Here is a 24562-nt window from a genome sequence, read left to right as displayed (position 1 = left end):
TTTGCAAACAGCGCACACTCAGAAGGAGTAAACAGAAAAACAAGGATCGACACAAGATGCTGGAGTAACTCAGCGGGACAGGTAGCATCTCTGGAGAGAAGGAATGGGTGACGTTTCGAGTCAAGACCCTTCTTCAGGAACGGCTGGTGATGGAATCTGGAGTAAATCAAAGTGCTGGAGTAAGTCAGCAGGTCAGGCAGCATCCCTGGAGAACATGGAGAGATGACGTTTCAGGTCGGGACCCTTCTTCAGACTCGGGTCTCGACCAAACTCGACCGGCTCCCGGGCATGCTGCCTGATCTGCTGAGTTACTCCAGCACTTTGTGTCCTTCCATGTATTAATCAGCATCTGCATAATAAGTTCATAGGTTTATAATTTTTCCTGCTTGTAAAAATATGTAAATTCATAAATAATAGGAGCAGGGTTAGGCCATTCGGCCCATCAAATCTACCCCCACCATTCAATCATGGGTGATCTATCTTTCCCTCTTAACCCACAGCAGCCTTGAAGGTTCTGAGCACAAAGCTGCAACACAGGAAGGGTTGCCATGAGTTGAATGCCTCTTGTAGGTCCACTGCCCTGTACCCACTGCCCACTCAAACCCACCTCACAGGTCTTGATGTGCTCCTTTTGCCAATCCTCGTGGATTTTCTCCAGGGTGGTGACATTCTGCTGGTACAGCCGATCTTTGAAGATAGGAAACAAGATATCAAATCTCAATTGAAGTGAAGAGCAGAGGGTCAGATAAAACAACATTGCCATTTTCAGTTCAGTTTAGTTTATTGTCACGTGTACTGAGGTTCAGTGAAAAGTATTTGTTGCGTGCTAACCAGTCAGCGGAAAGACTATACATGATTACAAACGAACCATGAATCGAACCGTGAATAGATGACATGATAAGGGAATGACGTTTAGTGCAAGTTAAAGCCAGTAAAGTCTGATCAAAGATAATCCAAGCGTCAGCAATGAGGTAGATAGTGGTTCTCTAGTACCGTTGATCCCCACGAGGCTCTGCACTATCGTTATCAAACAAAGAAGAAAACAAGGAACTGTAGATGCTGGTTTACAAAAAAAGACAAAAGACAATAGACACTAGGTGCAGGAGTAGGCCATTTGTCCCTTCGAGCCAGCACCGCCATTCAATGTGATCATGGCTGATCATCCCCAATCAGTACCCCTTCTCCTGCCTTCTCCCCATATCCCCAAGACACAAAGTGCTGGAGTAATTCAGTGGGTCCGGCCGCACATGGAGAACATGGATAGGTGACGTTTCTGTCTGAAGAAGGTACCGATCCGAAGCTTCACTTATCCATGTTCTCCAGAGATGCTGCCTGACCCGCTGAGTTTCTCCAGCACTTTGTGTCCTTTCTCGTTCCCCAACAAGAGGGAGTTACAGAGTGTAGGACCTTGGCTGCTTACAACATTGGTAAATAAAACGAGTTGCACTACAAACATTCAAGTCTGTTTTATTGACCATTATCACATTTAGTTTGCTCCATATTCAATCATTTCTGCGGGGTGGGAGATTGCAACCTTCACGTGGTCCACCCTGTTTCGACGAATGCAATCAACCTGGCGTGGACTAACAGAAGATCAAACAAAACAAGTTGTCTGACAACTTTAGGCTGTGCACGCCGTACGCAAGAAGAAGAGTAATATCTGGCAGCATTATCGTTTAATCTTCTTAAGGTTCATTTATCTTTGCTTACAAGCTAAGGATTCAGCCCACAGAATGAGCTACAGATAAATTATAGATGGATATAAAAAGCTGGAGTAACTCAACGGGTCAAACAGCATCTCTGGATAAAAGGAATAGGTGACGTTTCCAGTCTGAAGCCAGTCTGAAGGGTCTCAACCCAATGATTAATTTACGTGTACTGTTAGTTTGGAAGTTTCGAATTCTTGCCTCATATGGCTTTGGACTTGTCAGATTGTCTGTATTTAAACTGGCACTTATTTTTTAAATTAAATTTCTCTTGCATTCTGTTAATATTTAGTATATAAATATTGAACTTAGGAGATTGAGGGGGGATCTTATAGAAACTTACAAAATTCTTAAGGGGTTGGACAAGCTGGATGCAGGAAGATTGTTCCCGATGTTGGGGAAGTCCAGAACAAGGGGTCACAGTTTAAGGATAGAGGGGAAATCCTTTGGGACCGAGATGAGAAAAACATTTTTCACACAGAGAGTGATGAATCTCTGGAACTCTCTGCCACAGAAGGTAGTTGAGGCCAGTTCATTGGCTATATATAAGAGGGAGTTAGATGTGGCCCTTGTGGCTAAAGGGATCAGGGGGTATGGAGAGAAGGCAGGTACAGGATACTGAGTTGGATGATCAGCCATGATCATATTGAATGGTGGTGCAGGCTCGAAGGGCCGAATGGCCAACTCCTGCACCTATTTTCTATGTTTCCATGTTTCTATTTATTTAAAGAACATAATTTGTTCCTGCCTGTCTGTCTTTTTTTATTTTTTGTCTAGTTAAATGTAGTTGTTTGTGTTTTTTAATAGTGTTTTTAACTGTGTATATGTGGGGGGGCGGGGGGGGGGGGGGGAAAGGGGGAAACTTTTTTAAATCTCTTCCCTGTACAAGAGACCCGACCTTTTCCTTGTCGGGTCTCTGTTGTCGTTGGGGCCTAGCACTGTGGAGCGGCCTCCAGCTGGAACGACCTGGGGGCTCCAGTCACGGAGCCTGCGGAGCTGCGGACCTACCATCGTGGGGCTGGCCGGCCTCGGAGCGTGGGGAGCGGTGGTGACTCGCTGCTGCGGCCCGACCACGTAGCTCGGAGGCTCCAGCTGCAGCCGCAGGTCCGGTGGACTGGGACATCGGGAGATCGCGGGTCTGGGTGGAGAGACCGCTTTCCGGAGCTCCCACAACGCGATTTCTCTAGCCCTTGTCGCGGGGTTGGAACAACCCGGAGCGGGGCCGTGCATCGCCCGGCGCGGCCTAAAATGGCCGTGGGACTCACCATCGCCTGCCTGGGGCTTCGACATCAGGAGAGAAATGGAGAACAGGGGAGAGAAAAGACTTTGCCTTCGATCACAGTGGGTTCACTGTGATGGATGTTTTTGTAAATTGAATTGTGTGTATGTCTGTAGGATATTGTTTTTGTTTGTATGGCTGTGGAAACGAAATTTCGTTTGAGCCTCACTGAGGTTCAAATGACATGTAATAAATATTGATTGATTGATTGATTGATTTATATTTACAGCACAGGAACAGGCCCCTTGGCCTATGATGTCCACATCAATCGTTATACTGAATTCAATAATCCCACCTCTCTGCACGTGATCCATATCCCTTCATTGTCTGCATGTTCATGTGCTTGACTGACTGACTCAAATGCCACTGTTGTATTTGTCTGCACCACCGTCCCAGGCAGTGCTTTCAGGCACCAAACTGTATAAAAATATGTAGGAAGAAACTGCAGTTGCCGGTTTAAATCGAAGACAGACACAAAATGCTGGAGTAACTCAGCGGGACAGGCAGCATCTCTGCAGAGAAGGAATGGTGGCGTTTCGGGTTGAGATCCATCTTCGGGTCTTGACCCGAAACATCACCCAATCCTTCTCTCCAGACATGCTGCCTGTCCCGCTACTTTTCTCCAGCATTTTGTGTCAATCTACTGGATAAAAATACTTGCCTTGCACATCTCCTTTACTGTAAATCCCCCCCCCCCTCACCTTAAAGCTATGTCCTCAAATATTTATTGCATTAACCTTCCTATCTTTAAGGTCGATCTAATGGAACATAGCTTGCATATTTCTTTGGACAGAAATAGCTTAAACACACAAACTATATTTGTCCCTTGTCAGACTATGTGACTTTGCACACATCCAAAACCATTGTATGTAGACAGTATGTGCTTGAGGCTATAACATACATTACTTGTGCCCGGTCTAATTTGTATTTAAAACTCTATATACATTTAGAATAACACTTTCACACGATAACATCTCCCCATTTGTACTTCATAGTCTTATCTAACAAGACAATCAGACACAATTAGGTTTATCATCTACATCTTAACTCAGTATTTTTTTTCAATTGTCACACTCCATACAAGCTCGTACACAATGTGCCTGAGTCGTAGAGTCACACAGTATTGAAACAGGCCCTTTGGTCTAACTTGCCCACATCAGCCAACATGCCCCATCTACACTAGTCCCACTTGCCTGCATTTGGCCCATATCACTCCAAACCTATCCTATCCAAGTACCTGTCCAAAGGTATTTTAAACGTGATAGTACCTGCCTGCTCCAGCTCATTCCATACACCCTCCACCCTTTGTGTAAAAAAAATGTGTCCCTCAGGTCCTAGTAAATCTTTCCCCCCCTCACCTTTCCCCCCTCTGGGGAAGTCCAGAACAAGGGGTCACAGTTTAAGGATAAGGGGGAAATCTTTTAGGACCGAGATGATAAAAAACATTTTTCACACAGAGAGTGGTGAATCTCTGGAATTCTCTGCCACAGAAGGTAGTTGAGGCCAGTTCATTGGCTATATTTAAGAGGGAGTTAGATGTGGCCCTTGTGGCTAAAGGGGTCATGGGGTATGGAGAGAAGGCAGGTACAGGATACTGAGTTGGATGATCAGCCATGATCATATTGAATGGTGGTGCAGGCTCGAAGGGCCGAATGGCCTACTCCTGCACCTATTTTCTATGTTTCTATGTTTCTAAACCTACGTTCTCTGGTTCTTGATTCCCCTACTCTGGGCAAGAGACTCTGGGCATTTACCCAATCTATTCCTCTAATAATTTTGTACACCTCTATAAGATCACCCCTCTTCCTCCTGCGCTCCAATGAATAAAGTCCCAGCCTGCTCAACCTTGAGTTTGAGTTTGAATCAAACCTCTCCCTGTAGCTCAGGCCCGTGAGTCTTGGCAACATCCTTGTAAATCTTCTCTGCACCCTTTCCAGCTTGACGTCTTTCCTATAATATGGTGCCCAGAAATTGAACACAATTCTGCCTTATGCCTTCACAACAGAGGAGACTGGTGAAGAACTATGTAGGAGTACACATAAGAGGGAAATCAGGAAGACGGAAGTCAGCTATCTATTCATCTCATGATCTTAAACACCTCTAATAGATCGCCCCTTAGCCTCCTGCGCTTCAAGGAATCTCTAGCCTGCATTTCCTCTCCCTATAACTCAGGTGCTCGAGTCGTTGCTACTGTAAATTGGCCTTGGTGTGTAGTAAGTGGTAGACTTGGCAGCCGAAAGGGGGTAGCTGATGGAGTGTGGAGAGAATAAAATGGGATTGGATTGGCGTAAGTAGGTGCTTGTTGGCTGGGGTGAACTCAGTTGGCTGCAGAGCCTGTTTCCACGTCTCATAACTCTGTGATTCTATAAAGAGAGACCAATGATAGCTGGATTAAGTAATTATGTGAATGTACGCCTTCATTGATCTAGTTTTACAGAGCCAAGTGTTGCATTGAGAATAAATATTCTTTCTAATTACCTAACCATGTAGGGGCACAGAATACTTAGAGGGAGACCCTCTTCCTGACTCTCAATCTGAAGAAGGGTCTCTATCCGTAAAACTGCCCATTCCTCCTCTCCAGAGATGCTGCCTGTCCCACTGAGTAACTCCAGCATTTTGTGTCTAACTTAGAGGGAGGACGGCTCACGTGCACAGGAAAGTCAACAAAAAGTCTACTCCCCTTTTGATTTTGATGGATGACTTAAAAGCCAAGTTAGACCATAACACACAGGAGCAGAATTAGGCCATTCAGCCCATCGAGTGGGAAATTTCTCTCTCAAATGCATTCTCCTGCCTTCTCCCTGTAACCTTTGATGCCCTTCCTAATTTAGAATCTATCAATCTCTGCCTTAAAAATATCCAATGACTTGACCTCCACAGCCATCTGTGGCAATGAATTCCACGGATTTACCTCCCACAGGCTAAACAAATTCCTCCTCATCTCCATTTTAAAAGTTATTCTGAGGCTATGCCCCCTGATTCCAGACTCTGATTCAACCCTCATCCTTCTATACTCCAGCGAGTACAGGCCCAGAGCCTTCAAACGCTCCTCATATGTTAACCCAATCATGCCAAAATCATTCTCGTAAACTACCTCCAAATCACATCCTTCCTCAGATACAGGGTTCAAAACTCCTCACAATATTCCAAAAGTGGCCTCACCAGGGCCATATAAAGCCTTAACATTACATCCTTGCTTTTATATTCTTAGTTCAGAGATACAGAGCGGTAACAGGTCCTTCGGCCCATTGAGTCCACACTGACCAGTGATCCCTGCTCATTAACACTATCTACACACACTAGGGACAATTTACAATTATACCAAGCAAAATTAACTTACAAACCTGCATGTCTTGAGTGTGGGAGGACGTACAAACTCACGGGGAAAACGTACAAACTCTGTACAGACAGCACCCGTGGTCAGGATTGAACCCTGGGTCTCTGGCGCTGTAAGGCAGCAACTCTAGCGCTGTCCCGCCCCTATTCTAACCCCCTCAAAATGAATGCCAGCATTGCATATGCCTTTCTAACTGCAGACACATCCTGCAAATTAACCTTTGGGAGAACTGGTGTAGGATTCCCACCTTAAGATGGAGATGCCACATGATAAATTTTGTTGCAGAATATGGCTGCTTAATGCCAAGACTGTTCAATGAGTTCTGTTGGAACTTTTTAACCCTTGGGGCGCTTTGAGATATGTAAAACAAGCTGGAGTTACCCAGCGGGTCAGGCAGTATCTGTGGAGCCAAGGGACAGGCAACCATTTTACAGACTGCCTGACCCGCTGAATTCCTCCTGCATTTTTTTCTATGAGATAAATAAACCTACCCTTCTACAAACTCAAGTAGTCCTACAGTGACTTTCTGAAGCTTGAAGTTAAAAGTGGAGTGGCCAAGGAGATAGGGGTGATTTAAATTCAGAGTTAAGAAGAAACCTGGTGTCTTGAGAAAGTAATCCAAATTGTTCTGTCCTTTTCAACTATGAAAGTCCATCCTTTAGCTTTTCATTCTCTCCAATGAACGATTTACAGTTTTGCAATATACATTTGGGGTGGTTTATTGTCAAGAATCTGGTTCTTAAAAGAAGAATTAGGGGAAAGCAGAAATGCAAAAACATGGACTCATGTGCAAATGACTATGCAATCTGAGTATGTTTTGTATTTGCATGCTTCAGACCAGCTCTGCATCCTCTTTAGAAATACCCCATCCCATTTTAGATTACTATTCAGACATCAATCGTTGCAAGTAAAGAACGCCAGGATGGGAAGATGTCCTTCTTCAAAAGATGTTTGAAGAAGGGTTTTGACTCGAAACGTTGCCTATTTCCTTCGCTCCATAGATGCTGCCTCACCCGCTGAGTTTCTCCAGCATTTGTCTACCTTCGATTTTCCAGCATCTGCAGTTCCTTCTTAAACATGCTTCTTCAATTTTTTCCCTTCTGTTGGACAAGTGTTGGAGGGCACTTGTGATTGTCCACTGTGGGTGACAGAGCACTCGTACTCAGCCTCACTTCAGCTTGAGTCACATTGACGTGCTTGGTAGCTCTTCAGATTGACATGAAATCGCTAAAGGCTGGCACAGCGGCTCAGCCGACAGGGCTGCTGCCTCATAGCGCCAGAGACTCCAGTTCCAACCTGACATCAGGAACACTCTGTGTGGAGTTTGCATGTTCTCACTGTGACCACATGGGTTTCCTCCCGAGTGCTCTGGTTTCCTCCCTCATCCCGAAGGAGGTGCGGGATTGTAGTTCAGTATAGTTTAGTTCATTGTCACGGGTCCCGAGGTAATGTGAAAAGCTTTATGGTTGCATGCTATCCAGTCAGCGGAAAGACTAAACACGATTACAGTCAAGCCATCTACAGTGTGCAGATATCCGATAAAGGCAATGATGTTTAGTGCAAGATAAAGTCCAGTAAATTCCAATTAAATATAGTTTGAGGATCTCCAATGAGGCAGATGGTAGCTCAGGACCGCTCTCTGGACCTGTGGTTGCCGGATCATTGGAATTCTACAGTACGCGGAAATGCAACTACTTCTCCCATTGCAGTTTGCTGCAGAGATAATCTTGCCCCAACCAGGAGAAATCCCTTTCCTCTGCTCTTTAAACAGACTCTGGGCCCTGAAGTAATTACTGAACAACAAATCATTAGTTGCAGATTATGGCTGACTTGATCCTGACCAAAGCTTCACTTCCACGCCTGCTGCTCATAACCCTCAACTGTAGGAGAAAGCCTCGCAATCCTGAAGGCCACATGGGCAGAAATGGCGCGGGAGGGGAACGCACAAAAACGTAGGCTAGAGCGGACTAAAATCAAAACTTTTTTTTTCCAGCAATATGGAACAGATGTGAAAGTGACATTTCACAAGAGGACCGACCTATTTGGAAAATGAAAGTGGAGGAGATTACTAAAAATCTCATGGACAGAAAGGCAAAGCAACAATTCAGTTTAGGGCCAAATCAAGACAACTTGTTCCCGTGATGCCCTGGGATAAGTTGGATACGTGGACTTCTCAACTATGCAATGTGAGCAAACAAGGAAATGGTGAAGATCATAGTGCTCGACATCCACTGAAGTTCACATCTACCTTGCCTCTGGACAGTTGGAGTACACACACTGAGACACAAGAACTGCAGATGCTGGTTTACAGAAAAAGGACACAAAAGGCTGGATAAGCTATGTTTTTGGTCGCTGCACATCAGAGGGGGAGCAATGTGACAGCACAGTGGTGCAGCGGTGGAGTTGCAACCTTACAGCGCCAGATACCCGGGTTCCATCCTGACCATGTGCGCTGTCTGTATGGAGTTTGCATGCTCTCCCTTTGACTGCATGGGTTTCTTCCGGATGCTTCAGTTTCCTGCCACATTCAAAGGCATGCAGGATTGTAGATTAATTGGCTTCTGTAAATTTTATTACAGTGTAGGATAGAACTAGTGTGGAGGTGATCATTGGCCAGCACAGACCTGGTGGGCCAAAGGGCCTGTTTGTACACTAAACCAAAGATTTTGCTTGGCCCGTTGAGTTACTCAAGCACTTTGTGTCTTTATTTGCAAACCACCATCTGCAGAGTGTTTGTTTCCGATGTCCAGTACTTGCAGACAGCAGATAGCGCTGAGTGTGAACCATTTCAATTGCAGAGTGTCGTTCATAAAGAGGAGTAATCAGGTATATATCAAAGGTAGATGCTTCAGGGGACTCCACATGGTCTTATTCGTCAGTTACATCCAGAACACACCAGGCGAGCCTCGTGGGGTAGCAGAGATTCCCAGCCAGATGTGGCCATACATCGACAGCACGCCACGGAACCTCGAACCCACTTGGAGTCGTTTGAGGCTCGTCGTCTGCTGCACGACCCAGGAAGACAGGGATCTGGAGAGGAGGACTGAGTCGCACCCTGGCAACTCCCTCTTCTCCCATCTCCCATCGGGCAAAAGGTACGGAAGTGTGAAAACGATCACCTCCAGATTCAGGGACAGTTTGTTCCCAGCTGTTATCAGGCAACTGAACCATCTTATCACAACTAGAGAATACTCCTGAACTGTTATCTACCTCATCAGGGACCTTCGGGCAAACTTTGATCGGATCTTACTCCCTTTACCTTGCACTAAACATTATTCCCTTATGTATCTGTACACTGCAAATGACTCCATCTTAATCATGCATTGTCTTTCCGCGGGCTGGTTAGCACGCAACAAGGCTTTTCACTGTACCTCGGTACACGTGGCAATAAACTAAACTAAACGGAACGGAAGCAACAAAGGGCTGAGGGCTTTCAGGGTTGCGGTGGACGGGGGAGAGGATCGGTGCCGCCAGGACAATGGGCCTTTAAGACCAAGATAAGACTGCACTCGGAAGAACTTTGAAACTTTATTGGCGCCAGAAACATGGCAACTCTTTGTGTACTGTCTCAGTGAAGTCTACTTTTACACTACAGTCGTTGCACTTTTGTACTTGTGCGACTGTGTTTATCTTGAGTATGATTTTACTGGACGTATGCAAAACACTGTGCCTAGGCACACGTGACAATAAAGTACCACCAAGTTAAGTTGCTCTGCGTCCCTCTCCTCTTCCCACTGTTAGTTCACACTCACCAGCTTCCTCGGCACTTTGCTTGCTCTGGTTTGCCTTCGCCTGCAACTGGAACAAAACAAATGCCCAAATTAGTTGTTAAAAAGAGCAAGATGAATTTTCTCCAGGACAATTGATGAAGGGTTTGAAATCCGAAATGTTAACTCCACATCTCTCTCCACAGATGGCAGAGTCTTTATACGATAACGATAAATCTTTACTCATCCCCGTAGGGAAATTGGTCTGCTGGCAGTCACAACACACAAGGTACACAAAAACTTGAACTTAAAAGTGAAATCAATAAGAAAAAGACAAGCGACTGTTGTCTGGCTGCCGTGGGCACAGCGCCTTCACCGGAACAAATGAACAAACACAGGCCCTGGGCGGAGGATTCTAACCTAGAGTGCGCCCCCCTCCCCTCAACCGAGTCCCCCTTTGTTCTCCCACCGTCCCTCTCAGCGGTCTCCCCACGCCGGATCCCCATTGTCTTCCTCCACACCCCTCACACTCATCGACCGCGAGGCCCCACCGCCACCGAGTCTCCCGCTGCCACCACTGAGGCTCCTTCGGCCCAGTCAGGCCTTGCCACCCGGCTTCTCCAGTCGCCTGGAAGGCCTGTGGGGCAAGTCGGGCCTACCGGGATGCATTCTGGTCTCCGTTCTGGTCAGCGGCGGCGGCACGTTTGTTCAGCGGGTGGATCAGGCCCGTTGCGCGCGCCTCCCCGGGGCACTTCCGCCACCCACGCGGCTCTCCAGGACTTCCAACAACTGCAATGTTTTGCTTTTCATTTATTTTATCCAAACAGTCTCTCCACCAGCTGGCTCCTCGCTGGGTCAAACCTTCATACAATCCATTCCAATGGCTGGAAAATGTAGGAGTTTAAAAAGTGAGAAGCAAAGGGTCATTTGAGTGCAAAGTTGGCAAAGGAGAAATAAAGATTTTACTATTCGCAAAGCAGGGTATGTCCAAGCTGTGCAGAAAACACAAAATGCTGTCATTGAATAAACAGTATCAATCTGAGAGGAAATTATATAGTGCCTGATCTGAATTACAGTGTTGCTGAGATACATTGCTGTCCCCTCCAGACCATGTGAGGATACAAAATAAACAATCCCTTGACAGGAACCCGCTGTACCACCCTGACAAGAATCATTACCTAGTGTAATCGGACACCCTTCACCCCACGTGAATCCCTCAACAGGTCCCCTTCACCCTATGCCCTCGATATCCCATATGTCCCCAACAAGTCCACTTCACCCCATGCATCCCTCAACAGGTCCCCTTCACCTTGTGCATCATTCAACTGGTCCTCTCCACCCTACGTGCTGCCTCAACATGTCCCCTGTCATCACAAGCGCTCCCTCAATAGGTCCCCCATCACCCTATGTGTCCCCTAAACAGGTCCCCCATTCCATGCATTTTTCAACAAATCCCCCATCCCATGTTCTCCCTCAACAATGCCCTCGCCATCCAGTGCGCTTCATCACAAAGGTGTTTGCCACCATTGCACAACCCCATTGGGACACATGCCACCTGCCTCAAATACACCTTAACATAATACTGACACCCTGTCTCTGCGTGGCACACAAGCCTCTAGGCTCCACTACACCTCTGGCACCCCTTCATGTGCACTCGTGTGGTCAGGGTCGTCTGGCAACATATCATTAAATGTAGACCAGGGGTATGCATGGCTGCTATGAATGTTTGTCCTAGTGCACACATTTGATTGCAGTTGGGGTTTGTTTCCTCACCACCAGAACCTCGCTTCCTTTGGTTTTGTGGCTCCACATGAGCCGAATACAAAGCCAGTCACGCATAGACCGAATATCACTGCACAGAAAACCAAGTCAAGGAATTGGTGAAAAAAAGAGCCAGCTGAACCCAAAATGCATCCGTTCATTCAGCAGAAATGTTGTGAAACAGGACGTTTCAGAAGCTGTTGAGAAACGTTCTTACTTTCTCCTGCTGTTTGGAGTTACTGACGCCAGCGCTTCGATTTAACATCTGTTCAACCTCATCCTTTTCTTTGCATTTCTGCTCGTACGTCTTTTTGGACTGCAGTGAATGAAAATGAAAAACTTAATTAACAATGATGGGAGTTTAGCCCAAGCAAGTGTGAAGTGTTTTACTTTGGGTGGTTGAATGTAGAGTGCAGCATTAATGATAAGCATGATTGTTAAGTGCGATCTTGGGCTCCAAGTCCAAGTCCAAATCTTGGGTTTCGATCTGAGATGGCGCTCAACCCAGGCGACTCTTTGCGTGCTGCTCAGAGAAGTTGAGCTGCAATCACGTATAACAATTCATCTTTTAAATCTCTACTCCGACAGCAACATTTCTTACTTAATTCAAGTTATTCCCTTTATCGTGTATCTGTGCACTGTGAACGGCTCGATTGTAATCATGTATGGCTTCCCACTGACTGGTTAGCACGCAACAAAAGCTTTTAACTGTGCCTTGGTACACGTGACAATGAACTAAAATCAACTCAAGGGCATAGCCCCCTGAAAGTGACAAGACAAATACATATAGTGGTAAAGAAGGCATATGGTATGCTTGCCTTCATAGGATGGCCCTGCATATAAGAGGCAGGAAGTCATGTAACAGCTTTATAGGACTTTGGTCAGGCCGCAATTACAGTATTGTGTGCAGTTCTCGTTAACCCGTTACAGGAAGGATGTGGAATCTTTGGAGAGAGTGCAGATGTTTACCAAAATGCTGCCCGGATTAGAGGAGACGAGCTATAAGAATAGGTTGGACAAACATGGATTGTTTTCTCTGGAGCATCATGAGCTGAGGGGAGACCCGATAGAAGTATATAAAATTATAAGAAGCACAGATAGACAGTCAGAACCTTTTCCCCCCATGGTGGAAATGCCAAAGTCAAGAGGGGGCAAAGCTTTAAGGTGAGAGGGGCAATGTTTAAAGAAGATGTATGGGGTCAAGATTTTTTTAACTTGCAGATTTGTTTGAAAGCATACCCATGATGCTCTTTGTAAGGACATGGGATATACTGCTGAAGATGCAATATAAATGCACACTGTTATTACATGTCTGCGTTCAAAAAAGATATTCCATGTATAAGGTTAACCTGAAAATATTTTTTAAAATTTTAGATTACAACATTGCTTCCTCATTTCTTTGGTAATTTCAATTAACTGATCTGCAATTTCCCGCCTTTAGGCTTTTGTTAGCCTTCCAATATCACCTTTTTCATCGCTTATTCTCCACTGCCAATATCTCGCAGAAAGATCTTTGGTCCATAACTCATCCACAGATGCTGCCTGACCTGCTGAGTGTTTCCAACACTTTCTGTTTTTATGGCAGCACGGTGGCGCAGAGAGAGTTGCTGCCTTACAGCGCTAGAGACCCACGTTTGATCCTGACCACGGGTGCTGTCTGTACGGAGTTTGTACGTTCTCCCCGTGACTGCATGGATTTATTCCGGGTGTCCCGGTTTCCTCCCACACACCAAAGACGTACAGGTTGTGGAGGTTAATTTGGCTTCAGTAAAACATTTTATTTGTCCCTAGCATGTGGGTTAGTGCTAGTGTACGGGGTTAGTGCTAGTGTACGCTGGTCAGTGTGTTTGCAAGCTGTATCTCTAAATTAAACTAAACTAAACTAATGTAGACCTTTTGTTCCCTTCCCTCGTCCTCTCACCTCCCCTGCATCTTACTACCCCACTTTCCCTGCATCCTACAACTTATTTATCTCCAACTATTCAAAATTATGATGAAAAGTCATTGATCAGAAACATGATTTCTGTTTTTCTCATGAAGGGGAAATCATGCTTGACTAATTTTCTGGAGTTTTTTGAGGATGTAACTGGGAAAATAGACAAGGGAGAGCCAGTGGATGTAGTGTACCTGGACTTTCAGAAGGCATTTGATAAAGTCCCACATAGGAGATTAGTGGACAAAATTAGGGCAGATGGTATTGGGGGTAGAGTGCTGATATGGATAGAAAATTGCTTGGCAGACAGGAAACAAAGAGGAGGGATTAACGGGTCCCTTTCAGAATGGTCGGCAGTGACTAGTGGGGTACCGCAAGACTCGGTGCTGGGACCACAGTTATTTACAATATACATCAATGATTTAGATGAAGGGAATCAAAGTAACATTAGCAAATTTGCAGATGACACAAAGCTGAGTGGCAGTGTTAACTGTGAGGAGGATGCTATGAGAATGCAGGGTGACTTGGACAGGTTGGGTAAGTGGGCAGATGCATGGCAGATGCAGTTTAATGTGGATAAATGTGAGGTTATCCACTTTGGTAGCAAAAACAGGAAGACAGATTATTATCTAAATGGTGTCAAGTTGGGAAAAGGGGAAGTACAACGGGATCTGGGGGTCCATGTTCATCAGTCAATGAAAGTAAGCATGCAGGTACAGCAGGCAGTGAAGAAAGTGAATGGCATGTTGGCCTCCATAACAAGAGGAGTTGAGTATAGGAGCAAAGAGGTCCTTCTGCAATTGTACAGGGCCCTAGTGAGACTACATCTGGAGTATTGTGTGCAGTTTTAGTCCCCTAATTTGAGGAAGGACGTTCTTGCTATTGAGGGAGTGCAGTGTAGGTTTACAAGGTTAATTCCCAGGATGGCGGGACTGTCATATGCTGAGATAATGGAGCGGCTGGGTTTGTATACTATGGAGTTGAGAAGGATGAGAGGATATCTTATTGAAACATATAAGATTATTAAGGGTTTGGACATGCTAGAGGCAGGAAACATGTTCCCGATGTTGGGGGAGTCCAGAACCAGGGGCCACAGCTTAAGAATAAGGGGTAAGCCATTTAGAATGGAGATGAGGAAACACTATTTCACACAGAGAGTTGAGAGTCTGTGGAATTCTCTGCCTCAAAGGTCAGTGGAGGCAGGTTCTCTGGATACTTTCAAGAGAGAGCTAGTTAGGGCTCTTAAAGATAGCGGAGTCAGGGGATATGGGGAGAAGGCAGGAACGGGGTACTGATTTGGGATGATCAACCATGATCATAATGAATGGCGGTGCTGGCTCGAAGGGCCGAATGGCCTCCTCCTGCACCTATTGTCTATTGTCAGATGATTACGGGCCTTTCAGTTTTTGAAGCATTTTCTAAATTATCAAATATTCACAAAGTGTAATGGTATGGACTTAACAATAAGGGACAAGCTCAAATTCTTTCAGGAAAGCCAATTAAAAACCAAACAGGAAGGTCTTACATCCATTGTTTTCTTGTAGCACATTGTCTTCTGTTTGTGCAAATTTTCCATGGAATGTTCAATCTGAAAAGACAAAAGAAACAGCATAACTGGAAGGAACTTATAACTATTATACACTTATAATTATAAACTTAAAAGTTTTTAATCGAGGCATTGCATAATTATAAACTTTTAATCAATTAATGCCTTCCAGCATTAATAACCTCGGGAATAAGCTTCAATCAGCATCGATGGTGCCACTGTGGAAATGGTTGAGAGCTTTGAATTGAATTGAATACTTTGTCACATGTGACAAGTCACAGTGAAATTCTTTGCTTGCAAACCTTGCCAAGGCATGCAAGGTACAAAGTTACAAATCTTAGCCCCCCCCCCCTCCCCCTCCCCATGCCAGTTCCCCCTTTGTTCTCCTCCCCCCCTCACCATGGCGGTCCCCTCACGCCGGCTCTTCCATTGTCTATTGCTCTTCCCCCCTTCCTCGCGGCAGTCCCCCCATGCTGGGTCCCCATTGCCTATGACCTGCACTTGTAGCTACAATATCTTGGTCCAGTTGAATTTCTGGGTAATGGTGGTGCCCCAGGATATTGATAGTAGGAAAGTTGGCAAAGATAATGACTTTGAAATGCATAGCGTAGGCAATTAGACTCTTTCTTGTTGCATAGAGTTATTTCCACGCACTTTCATGGAACAAATATTATTTGCCACTTTATCAACCCATTCTTGGATGTTCACTGGATTTTGCTACACGTAGGCATGGGCTGCTTCATTTACTGAGGAGCTGTGTATAGAATTGAGCCTTGCACAGTCATCAGTGAACACTCTCATTATTAACCTTTTCATAATTTTAAATATAGAAAATTATGAGAGGCACAGACAGGGTAGACAATCAGAGCCTTGTTCCCCCAGGGTGGAAATATCAAAGGCAAGTGGCCATTGCTTTAAGATGAGAAGGGCAAGGTTGCAATGAAATGTGCGGGGAAAGATTTTTTCTTACACACAGAGGGTGGTGGGTGCCTGAAATGTACGCCCAGGGTTGGTGGTGGTGGAGGCAGATGCAATAGTGGTTGTTAAGAGTCTTTTAGGTGGGTACATGGATGTGAGATTGATCATCAGTTACAGTTCTGACTGAACGTGGTTGCGAGTAACTCAGCCTTCCCTTCAACCTTCATTATCTGGACCCCGTCATCACTAACCATGAAGACGTCCTTTGAACACAGAATATTACAGCACAGGAATAGGCCCTTCAGCCCATAATGTCTGTGCCGAACATGATGCCGACCAACGAACAGACACAATAGTGGCATTCAAGAGGCTTTTGCAGAAGTAAACATGGAAATGCAGGGAATCAAGGGATAAGGACCATGTGCAGGTAGAAGAGATCAGTTCAGCTAGGCATCACGGTCAGCACAAGCATTTTCTACTGTTCTATGTTCTTATCAACCTGCATATAATCCATGTCTTACCATTCAATACACATTTTTGTGCATATCTAAAAGTTTGTTAAATGCAACTATCGTATCTGCCTTCACTGCCATCCAGCAGCATGGTCCAGGCACTCACCACCCTCTGTGTGGAAAAGCTTGCCACGCATATCTCCTTTAAACATTGGCCCTCTCCGTAAAACTACGTGCACAAGTATTTGTTATTTCAATCCTGGGAAAAGGTATTTTATTTAAGTCTTTGCCTTCTGTTAATTAACAACCAGTTTTGGCAACATTACATAGCATTGATCTGTTTCACTGTAAGTAAGTAAGTAAGTAAGTAAGTAAACTTTATTTATATAGCGCATTTTAAGCCAATTTGCATTGACCCCAAAGCGCTGGAGGTTAGATCACCGAGCTCTGCCATTATACACTGTTTTCGTTGTTCAGTATACACGTAATCCTTGATGTAGCTTCACCGGACTCATTATTTATGGCTGTGCCTTTTGTTATTCCAGTTTGGGTTTATTTTTGTTATGTGCAACAGGGTACAGTGAAAAACTTTGTTTTAATTGCCACCCAACAAGATCAGATATACCATACATAAATGCGATCGTCAAACTCAAGGACAATAGATAGAGCCAAGGGGAAGATACAGAGTGCACAAAGTTCCCAGCATTGTAATGCATCAGTTCCACAGACAATGTGCTATGTCGACACAATGGGGTAGAGATGAATTGGACAGTAGCCTAGCTTATGGAAGGACTGTTAAAAAAGTCCGAGTCTGGTGGTGCGTGTTGTTATGCTCCTGTCCCACTTAGGAAACCTGAACGGAAACCTCTGGAGACTTTGAGCCCCACCCAAGGTTTCCGTGCGGTTCCCGGAGGATTTTGTCAGTCTCCCTACCTGCTTCCACTACCTGCAACCTCCGGCAACCACCTGCAACCTCCGGGAACCGCACAGAAACCTTGGGTGGGGCGCAAAGTCTCCAGAGGTTTCCGTTCAGGTTTCTTAAGTGGGACAGGGGCATTAAGCTTCTGTACCTTCTGCCAGGTGCAGGAAGAAGAAATGCTCGGGGTGGGACAAGTCTTTCATTACGTTGGCTGCTTCTCCGAGGCAGCCTGAAGTGTTGATGGAGACAATGGTGGGGAGTCTAGTCTGGGTAACTGTGATAGACTGGGCAAGATGTACTACTCTCTTGAGATTTCTTGGGTCTATTCCCAAACCAAGCTGAGATGCGACCCAATGGTTTGACTCACCCTTTACTCAGCAATGGTGGAGTGAGAGATGCACTGGACCATGAGGAGGTTACAGTATATTTCTGCTGCTGCTGAGGGTCCACAAAGATGCCCAGTTTTCTGCAGCCCTGAGCCCTGTGCGGAGTGACGCACCACCCGCCCGAGCCACCAACACCAGCCTCCACTGGGAGCTACTGCACAGTGTACAATGGTTCACTCTGCACGGAGCTGTTCCATTGCTGTGGCAGTGCCAGCAATGGGCAAAGATTCATGGCTGGTGTCCAGTAGAAAGGTAGGCAACAGCACAGAGAGCAAGAATTTGTGCCAAGTTTCCTGCATAGTCAATGTGCTTGCTAACATACACCTGTAGAACTTCCTTGCACTGCGACAGCTATGTATTCTCTCCAGGTTTCTTCAGTGCTGTCAGTAATGGATATTCAAAACACTAATAAATTGGGGCAGCACGGTGGCACGGTGGTAGAGTCGGTGCCATACAGTATCAGAGACCCGGGTTTGATCCTCACCATGGGTGCTGTCTGTACGTTCTCCCAGTGACCACATTACTTGGAATGCCTCGAGTAATGAGAGGGTTACTCATGGATTTTTCATTGGTATTCAACAGCCAAAACACTGTTCCCCATCGAAAGAAGAAAGCAACTAATTAAGTATCCCTGGGCCACAGGGTTTGAGAAGGTTATGCTTCTCCATTACTGTCATAAGTACACGATATTTGTCAACTTCTCCCTTTGCTATGGAACCCGAATCAGTCACTTTATCCGCAAACCTACGTGCTTCTTTTGTGATTTTGGATGTGTTTGTGCTCAGGGCCCCTGATCTAAGCAAACATACTGCTCAGCAAGATCAGCATTCAGCAATCCCAGATCAGCTGGAGAGACACATACAGTCGCTGGCTCGGCAGCTTCTACAGCCGTACACCTGTAGAGAGCACATTGACTGGTTACATCACGGCCTGGTTCGACGCCCAGGAACAACCAAGAGGATCTGAAGAGTGGTAAACACCTTCGATGGTGGACACATCAATACCTGTATTGATATCCCCACCATCGAATGGATCTACAAAAAGGCAGCCAGCATCATCAGCAGTGGTGGACTGGGTCTAAAAATATTGGTTGCCAGGAGACAAAGGGGGCCCACTTCATCAGGGGCCCACGATATAGGGGGCCCACTTCATCAGGGGCCCACTTGCCATCGGGCAAGCTGACACCCTGGCCAGTCCGCCACTGATCATCAGAGACCCACACCACTCTGACCACACTCTCATTTCACTCCTGCTGTTGGGAAGAAAGTACAGGAATCTGAAAACTGTAACGTCCAGGTTCAGCAGCAGCTTCTTCTCTGCAACCATCAGGCTAATAAACACTACAACCTCCAAATAAGCTCTGAATTACATAGATCTGGGGATGGACGGACGTACACACATACACATATTCATTATATATAGAACTTTTTGTGTGTGCATGTATTATGGTAGTTGCAGAGTAGAATGTCTACATATCTGTTGTGCCGCTGCAAGTAAGCATTTCATTGTTCTGTTTCGGGGCAAATGACGATAAACGGGACTGAGGTGGAGCGCGTCTCCAACTACAAATTCCTCGGGGTACACATCTCTGAGGGTCTGTCCTGGTCCCTCAACACCGCCAAACTGATTAAAAAGGCGCAGCAGCGCCTCTACTTTCTGAGGAGGCTTAAGAAAGTTCACCTGTCCCCCCAGATCCTGTCCAACTTCTACCGCTGTACCATCGAAAGCATCCTGACCACCTGTTTCACGGTATGGTACAGCAGCTGCACCACAGCTGACAGGAAGGCACTACAACGGGTGGTGAAAACCGCTCATCATCGGTGCCCCGCTCCCTGCCATGGCTGCCCTCCACCGCACACGGTGTCTGAGACGGGCTGGCAAAATCATTAAGGACCCCTCACACCCCAACCATGGGCTATTTGCCCTCCTTCCATCAGGGAGGCGGTACAGGAGCCTCAGGTCTCGCACCAGCAGGCTGAGGAACAGCTTCTTCCAAAATACCATTACCCTGCTGAACTCACAGGCCCGGCGCTTGCTATCTTTTATCTGTATATATTTATTTGCCTATGTACTAGATCAATATATCCTCATTTGTATATATTGTTTTAACCAGCATTTTACTACTCTGGTTAGATGCTAAACTGCATTTTGTTGTACCTGTACTTGTATTTGTGCAATGACAATAAAGTTGAATCTAATCTAATCTAATCTAATAAAGCGCTCTGGACTCGCTCTGGACTCCTGAAACCACAGCAACAGGAGACCACCATTAGGCCCCTTGCGTATATTCACACATCCAGTTAGATTGCACTGTTGAAAGGGGAAATTTGAACTTGTCACTCTACCTCAGTACACTGAAGTAAACTGAAACACAAGCTGGGGACGCCACAATTTGCATGGCCTAGAGTTTGCTGTCAAAATAATGGCGAACCTAATCACATTCTCCAACACATACAGGCAAACCACACAGAGATTTCAACAAAGGGCATTTGCAATTGGAAACCAAAGTTGTTGTCCGCAATGCTCTACTCCACCATTGGCTTAGAAAATCAGACCTCAGTGTCCACCTCCACGCCCACATCAATGGCAAATGGCAGATAACCTATAGACTAAGGCTCTCAATATTTTAATCCACTGCTCGGAAACCTCTCTGGTGTCATGAATGAACTATCACAGGCACAGAGATTCACTCCAAATTTTCTCAGAAACTTAAAAAAAAATGCAATATGTTGCATATTTTCTTTATTTTTTTCCATTTATCTCCAATTCTCTCCTTTAAACCAGTCTTTCTTTCTTTCCTACGTTCTCACCTTATTTACATTAATTTACTTTCATTTCCAGTCCTTGTATGTTAAATTCATAAACTTTGTGTTTGCTTTTCCTTTGTTTATTGAGTATGTCTGTCTCTCTTCACTGTGGCAATAATTGTGCGCTCCTACAGAAATCTGACACGTCTCACGTTTAAAAAGCAAGTGGGGAAGACAAATCTAAATTACAGCAGACCAAATTAAAAATAGTGTAGCACATAACAGTCTGACGTGACTTATTTGCTCAGTTGTGAACTTGTCACCTCCGGCACATGCAAGCAGGTTGCTGGTGAATACACATATTGTCTGAACACTGTTGGCTCAAGTTACTCAGTAAATTGTTGGAGCTGTGAGCTGACAAGTCTCCAGCCAGATGGACCTCAAGTCTAGACCGCTATTCAATCATGGCTGATCTATCATTCCCTCTCAACCCCATCCCATGACACACGTACTAATCAAAAATTTGTCAATCCACATCTTAAAAATTAGTTTAGCCACGTGTAAAGCTACAGTGAAAAGCTTTTGTTGCGTGCGAACCAGCCAGCGGAAGGATTATACATGACTACAAGTGAACCGTTCAGTGTACAGATACATGATAAGGGAATAACGTTTAGTGCAAAGTATCATAGTTAAACTAAGAAAAGTTGCTGTAGGAGTAGAGATTTTAAAGTGTGGAGCGATTGTAATATGTGATTGCAGATCTTCTCCTATTTCTAGCACACAAATAGTCGCCTGGGTTGGGCACTATCTTGGAAACACGTATCCATTGACTTAGCCTCCACAGCCATCTGTGGCAATGAATTCCACAGATTCCCCACCCTCTGACAAAACAAATTCCTCCTCATCTTTATAAAGGTACGCCCTTTTATTCTGAGGCTATGGCTTCTGTTCCTAGACTCTACCACTAGTGGAAACATCCTCTCCACATTCACTCTATCCGGGCCTTTCACTATTCAGTGAGTTTTGATGAGGTCCCCCCCTCATCTTTCTAAAGTCCAGCGAGTTCAGGCCCAGTGCCTTCAAACACTCATCATATGTTAACCCAATCATTCCTGGGATCATTCTTGTAAAGCTCCTCTGGACCCTCTCCAACACCAATACAACCTTCCTCAGATATGAGGCCCTAAATTGCTCAGTAATTTAAATCTTTACAGAAGCCAATGTGATTGTTGATGCATTGGTTTAATCGCCCAAATTTTTCAAGATCCATCAGCAAATATAGTTCCTTTATTCAAAAAGGGAGACGACAAAGAGCAGGCAGTAGCTACAGGCTATTAAGCTTTAACATCCGTCATAGGCAAAATGTTGGGAGCTTCATTAAAGACATTACAGCAGGGCACTTAAAAACCATTCTGAGTAATCAGACAAAGTCAACAGCTTTGAAAAAGGAAAGTATGAAGGGATCTGGGTGACTCACCTAAAATGGTTAGCAACCAGGAGATCCAGTAGATCTGAGCAGATCGAGCGCATTCAGCGAAACGGTTGCCGAGTCGGTACTTAATCTCTCCTACTTTCAGGAAGCCAGAATCAAGAACACCGTATGCAGTAGACGAGGCCACCAAGGCCCACAGTATCATCTGGTTGTTAACCATTTAACTCCACTTCCCATTCCCACGCTGACCTTTCTGTCCTGGGTCTCGTCCATTGCCAGAGTGAGGCCATGGAGGGGACCCATGGATTTAACATCGCGGACCCTCTTGCCGGGGGTCGCTGGAAGTGCTCCGACGGCTGGCCTGCGGCCTACAACATCTTGGAGCCTCAGTCTGTGGAGCTTTTGGCAGCAAGCGTGGAGCGGACCTTCCATCGTGGAACGTGCGATCTCTCGCCGGGGGTCGCCGGAGAAGAGCTCCGACCGCTGGCCTGCGGCCCACAACATCTGGAAGCCACGGTCTCCGGTAAGGAGGTGGCCGATTTGGGACGCGGGATGTGCTTGACCTGTCCCGACGTCGGCGTTCCGACCATCCCGACCAGAGGGCTTGAATATCAGGCCGTCCGTGCCGGCGACCACGGAGGTTCAGGGCCCCGACCACGGGTGAAGAAGGGAGGAGGAGGAGGAGGACTGTGTTCACTGTATTACCTTCCACCACTGTGAAGAATGCTGTGGTGGATGTCTGTGTTGAATTATGTTGTGTATTATGTCATTTTTTAAATTGTAACGCTGCATGGTAAATTACATTTCACTGCGCCTTATGGTGCATGTGACAAATAAATTTGAATAAATTAGATTAGATTAGATTAGATTCCTTTATTGTCATTCAGTACTTTCGGTCTGAACGAAATTTTGTTGTCTGCATATAATAATAAATAACAAAACACACAATAAACAAACATTAACATCCACCACAGTGAGTTCCCCAGGCACCTCCTCATTGTGATGGAGGCAAAAGTCTTAGTCTCTGTCTCTTCCCTCCTTGTACTCCCTCTGCGCTGAGGCGGATCCAGGCCGAAGATGTCGCCCTCCAGTCCAGCGGACCTCCGAAGTGATGTCGCCGCTGCCTCAGCTCCGAGTCGGGCCGCTGCCGAAAGCCGGAACACCACCTCAGCGAGTCGGGCCGCCACCACAGCTTCAAGTCCCGCCGCCTCAGCTCCGAGTCCCTCAGCCTCAGCTCCGAGTCGGGCCGCTGCCGGAACGCAGCCTCAGCTCCGAGTCGGGCCGCTGCCGAAAGCTGGAACGCTGCCTCAGCGAGTCGGGCCACCGCTGCATCAGCTCCGAGTCCCGCAGCCTCAACTCCGAGTGGGGCCGCCGCTGCCTCAGCCCCGAAGTCGGCCAGCCTAGTCCTGGCTGGCTCTGACTCCGGAGCCTCGAGGTCGGTTGCAGTTGGAGACCGCCAGCTCCGCCATTGGGCCTCAGCGCAGACGGAGGCAGAGAAGGGGGATACGACCAGAAAAAGTCGCATTCCCCCGAAGGAAGAGACTAAAAAACATGTTTCACCCCCCCCCCACACATAACACAACCTAATAAAATAAAATTTAACTAAAACAAGACAAAAAAAACAACAACAAAAGTAAAAACAGACGGACTGCAGGCGAGCCGCTGCTGTTCAACAGCGCCGCCACTTCCGATCTTGAATTTGAACTTAAACATGCAAACAGACAGAACAGCACCTCAAATTCCACCTTAGTAGCTTACAACCCAACAGTACTAACATTAAACGCTCTGATTTTGAAGTGGCCTCTAACAATTCCCCCCCCCCCCCCCCCCCACCCCCTCCCTTGTGCCCCACCTGAACTTGTACCCATTTCTCCCCTCCATCTACATTCCTTTCTCTGGCTTCACAATTCTCAACTCTTCAATCCTTTTGTCCCACACCACCTGATTTTTTTTCATTTATTAGTCTTTATCCAACCATCTGCCTATCAAAACAAAACCCTCGCCTGTATTCACCAATCACTTAATTTTCACACAAAATGCTGGAGTAAGTGAGCGGGGAAGGCAGTACCTCTTGTGAGAAGGAATGAGTGACACTTCGGGTCCAGACCCTTCAGACTCTTCTTGACCCAAAACATTACCCATTCCTTCTCTCCAGAGATGCTGCCTGTTCCGCTGAGTTACTCCAGCATTTTGTGTCTATCTTGTTTAAACCAGCATCTGCAGTTCCTTCCTACACATTTCATCTATTGCTTGCCGCACATTGTGCTGCCCCTCCTCTCTTCCAGCTTTCTCTCCCCCCGCCACATCCCCACTCCCACAATCAGTCTGAAAAAGGGTCCTGATGCCAAACGTCACCCATCCATGCTCTCCAGAGGTGCTGCCGGACCCACTGAGTTACTCCAGCACTTTGAGAGTATTTTTAAATTAAGAAAGCTGATA

The 24562-nt window shown here is 46.0% G+C and overlaps 1 protein-coding gene across 1 annotated transcript in view; it reads right to left on the bottom strand.

Moving 5' to 3' along the window:
* The window catches only part of pstpip2 (proline-serine-threonine phosphatase interacting protein 2), a 113108-nt gene that overhangs the window by 18093 nt on the left and 70453 nt on the right, over nt 1-24562 (bottom strand). Inside the window, exons 6-9 of the mRNA XM_033034370.1 lie at nt 15249-15311; nt 12008-12106; nt 10075-10120; nt 608-687 (exon numbers count right to left, since the gene is read on the bottom strand). Of these exons, the coding sequence (XP_032890261.1) occupies nt 608-687; nt 10075-10120; nt 12008-12106; nt 15249-15311 (288 nt within the window). The remainder of the gene's footprint in view (nt 1-607; nt 688-10074; nt 10121-12007; nt 12107-15248; nt 15312-24562) is intronic.

This window comes from Amblyraja radiata, chromosome 1, assembly GCF_010909765.2.
Source record: "Amblyraja radiata isolate CabotCenter1 chromosome 1, sAmbRad1.1.pri, whole genome shotgun sequence".
Lineage (NCBI taxonomy): Eukaryota > Metazoa > Chordata > Chondrichthyes > Rajiformes > Rajidae > Amblyraja > Amblyraja radiata.
This window is presented reverse-complemented; position numbering and strand designations above follow the sequence as displayed.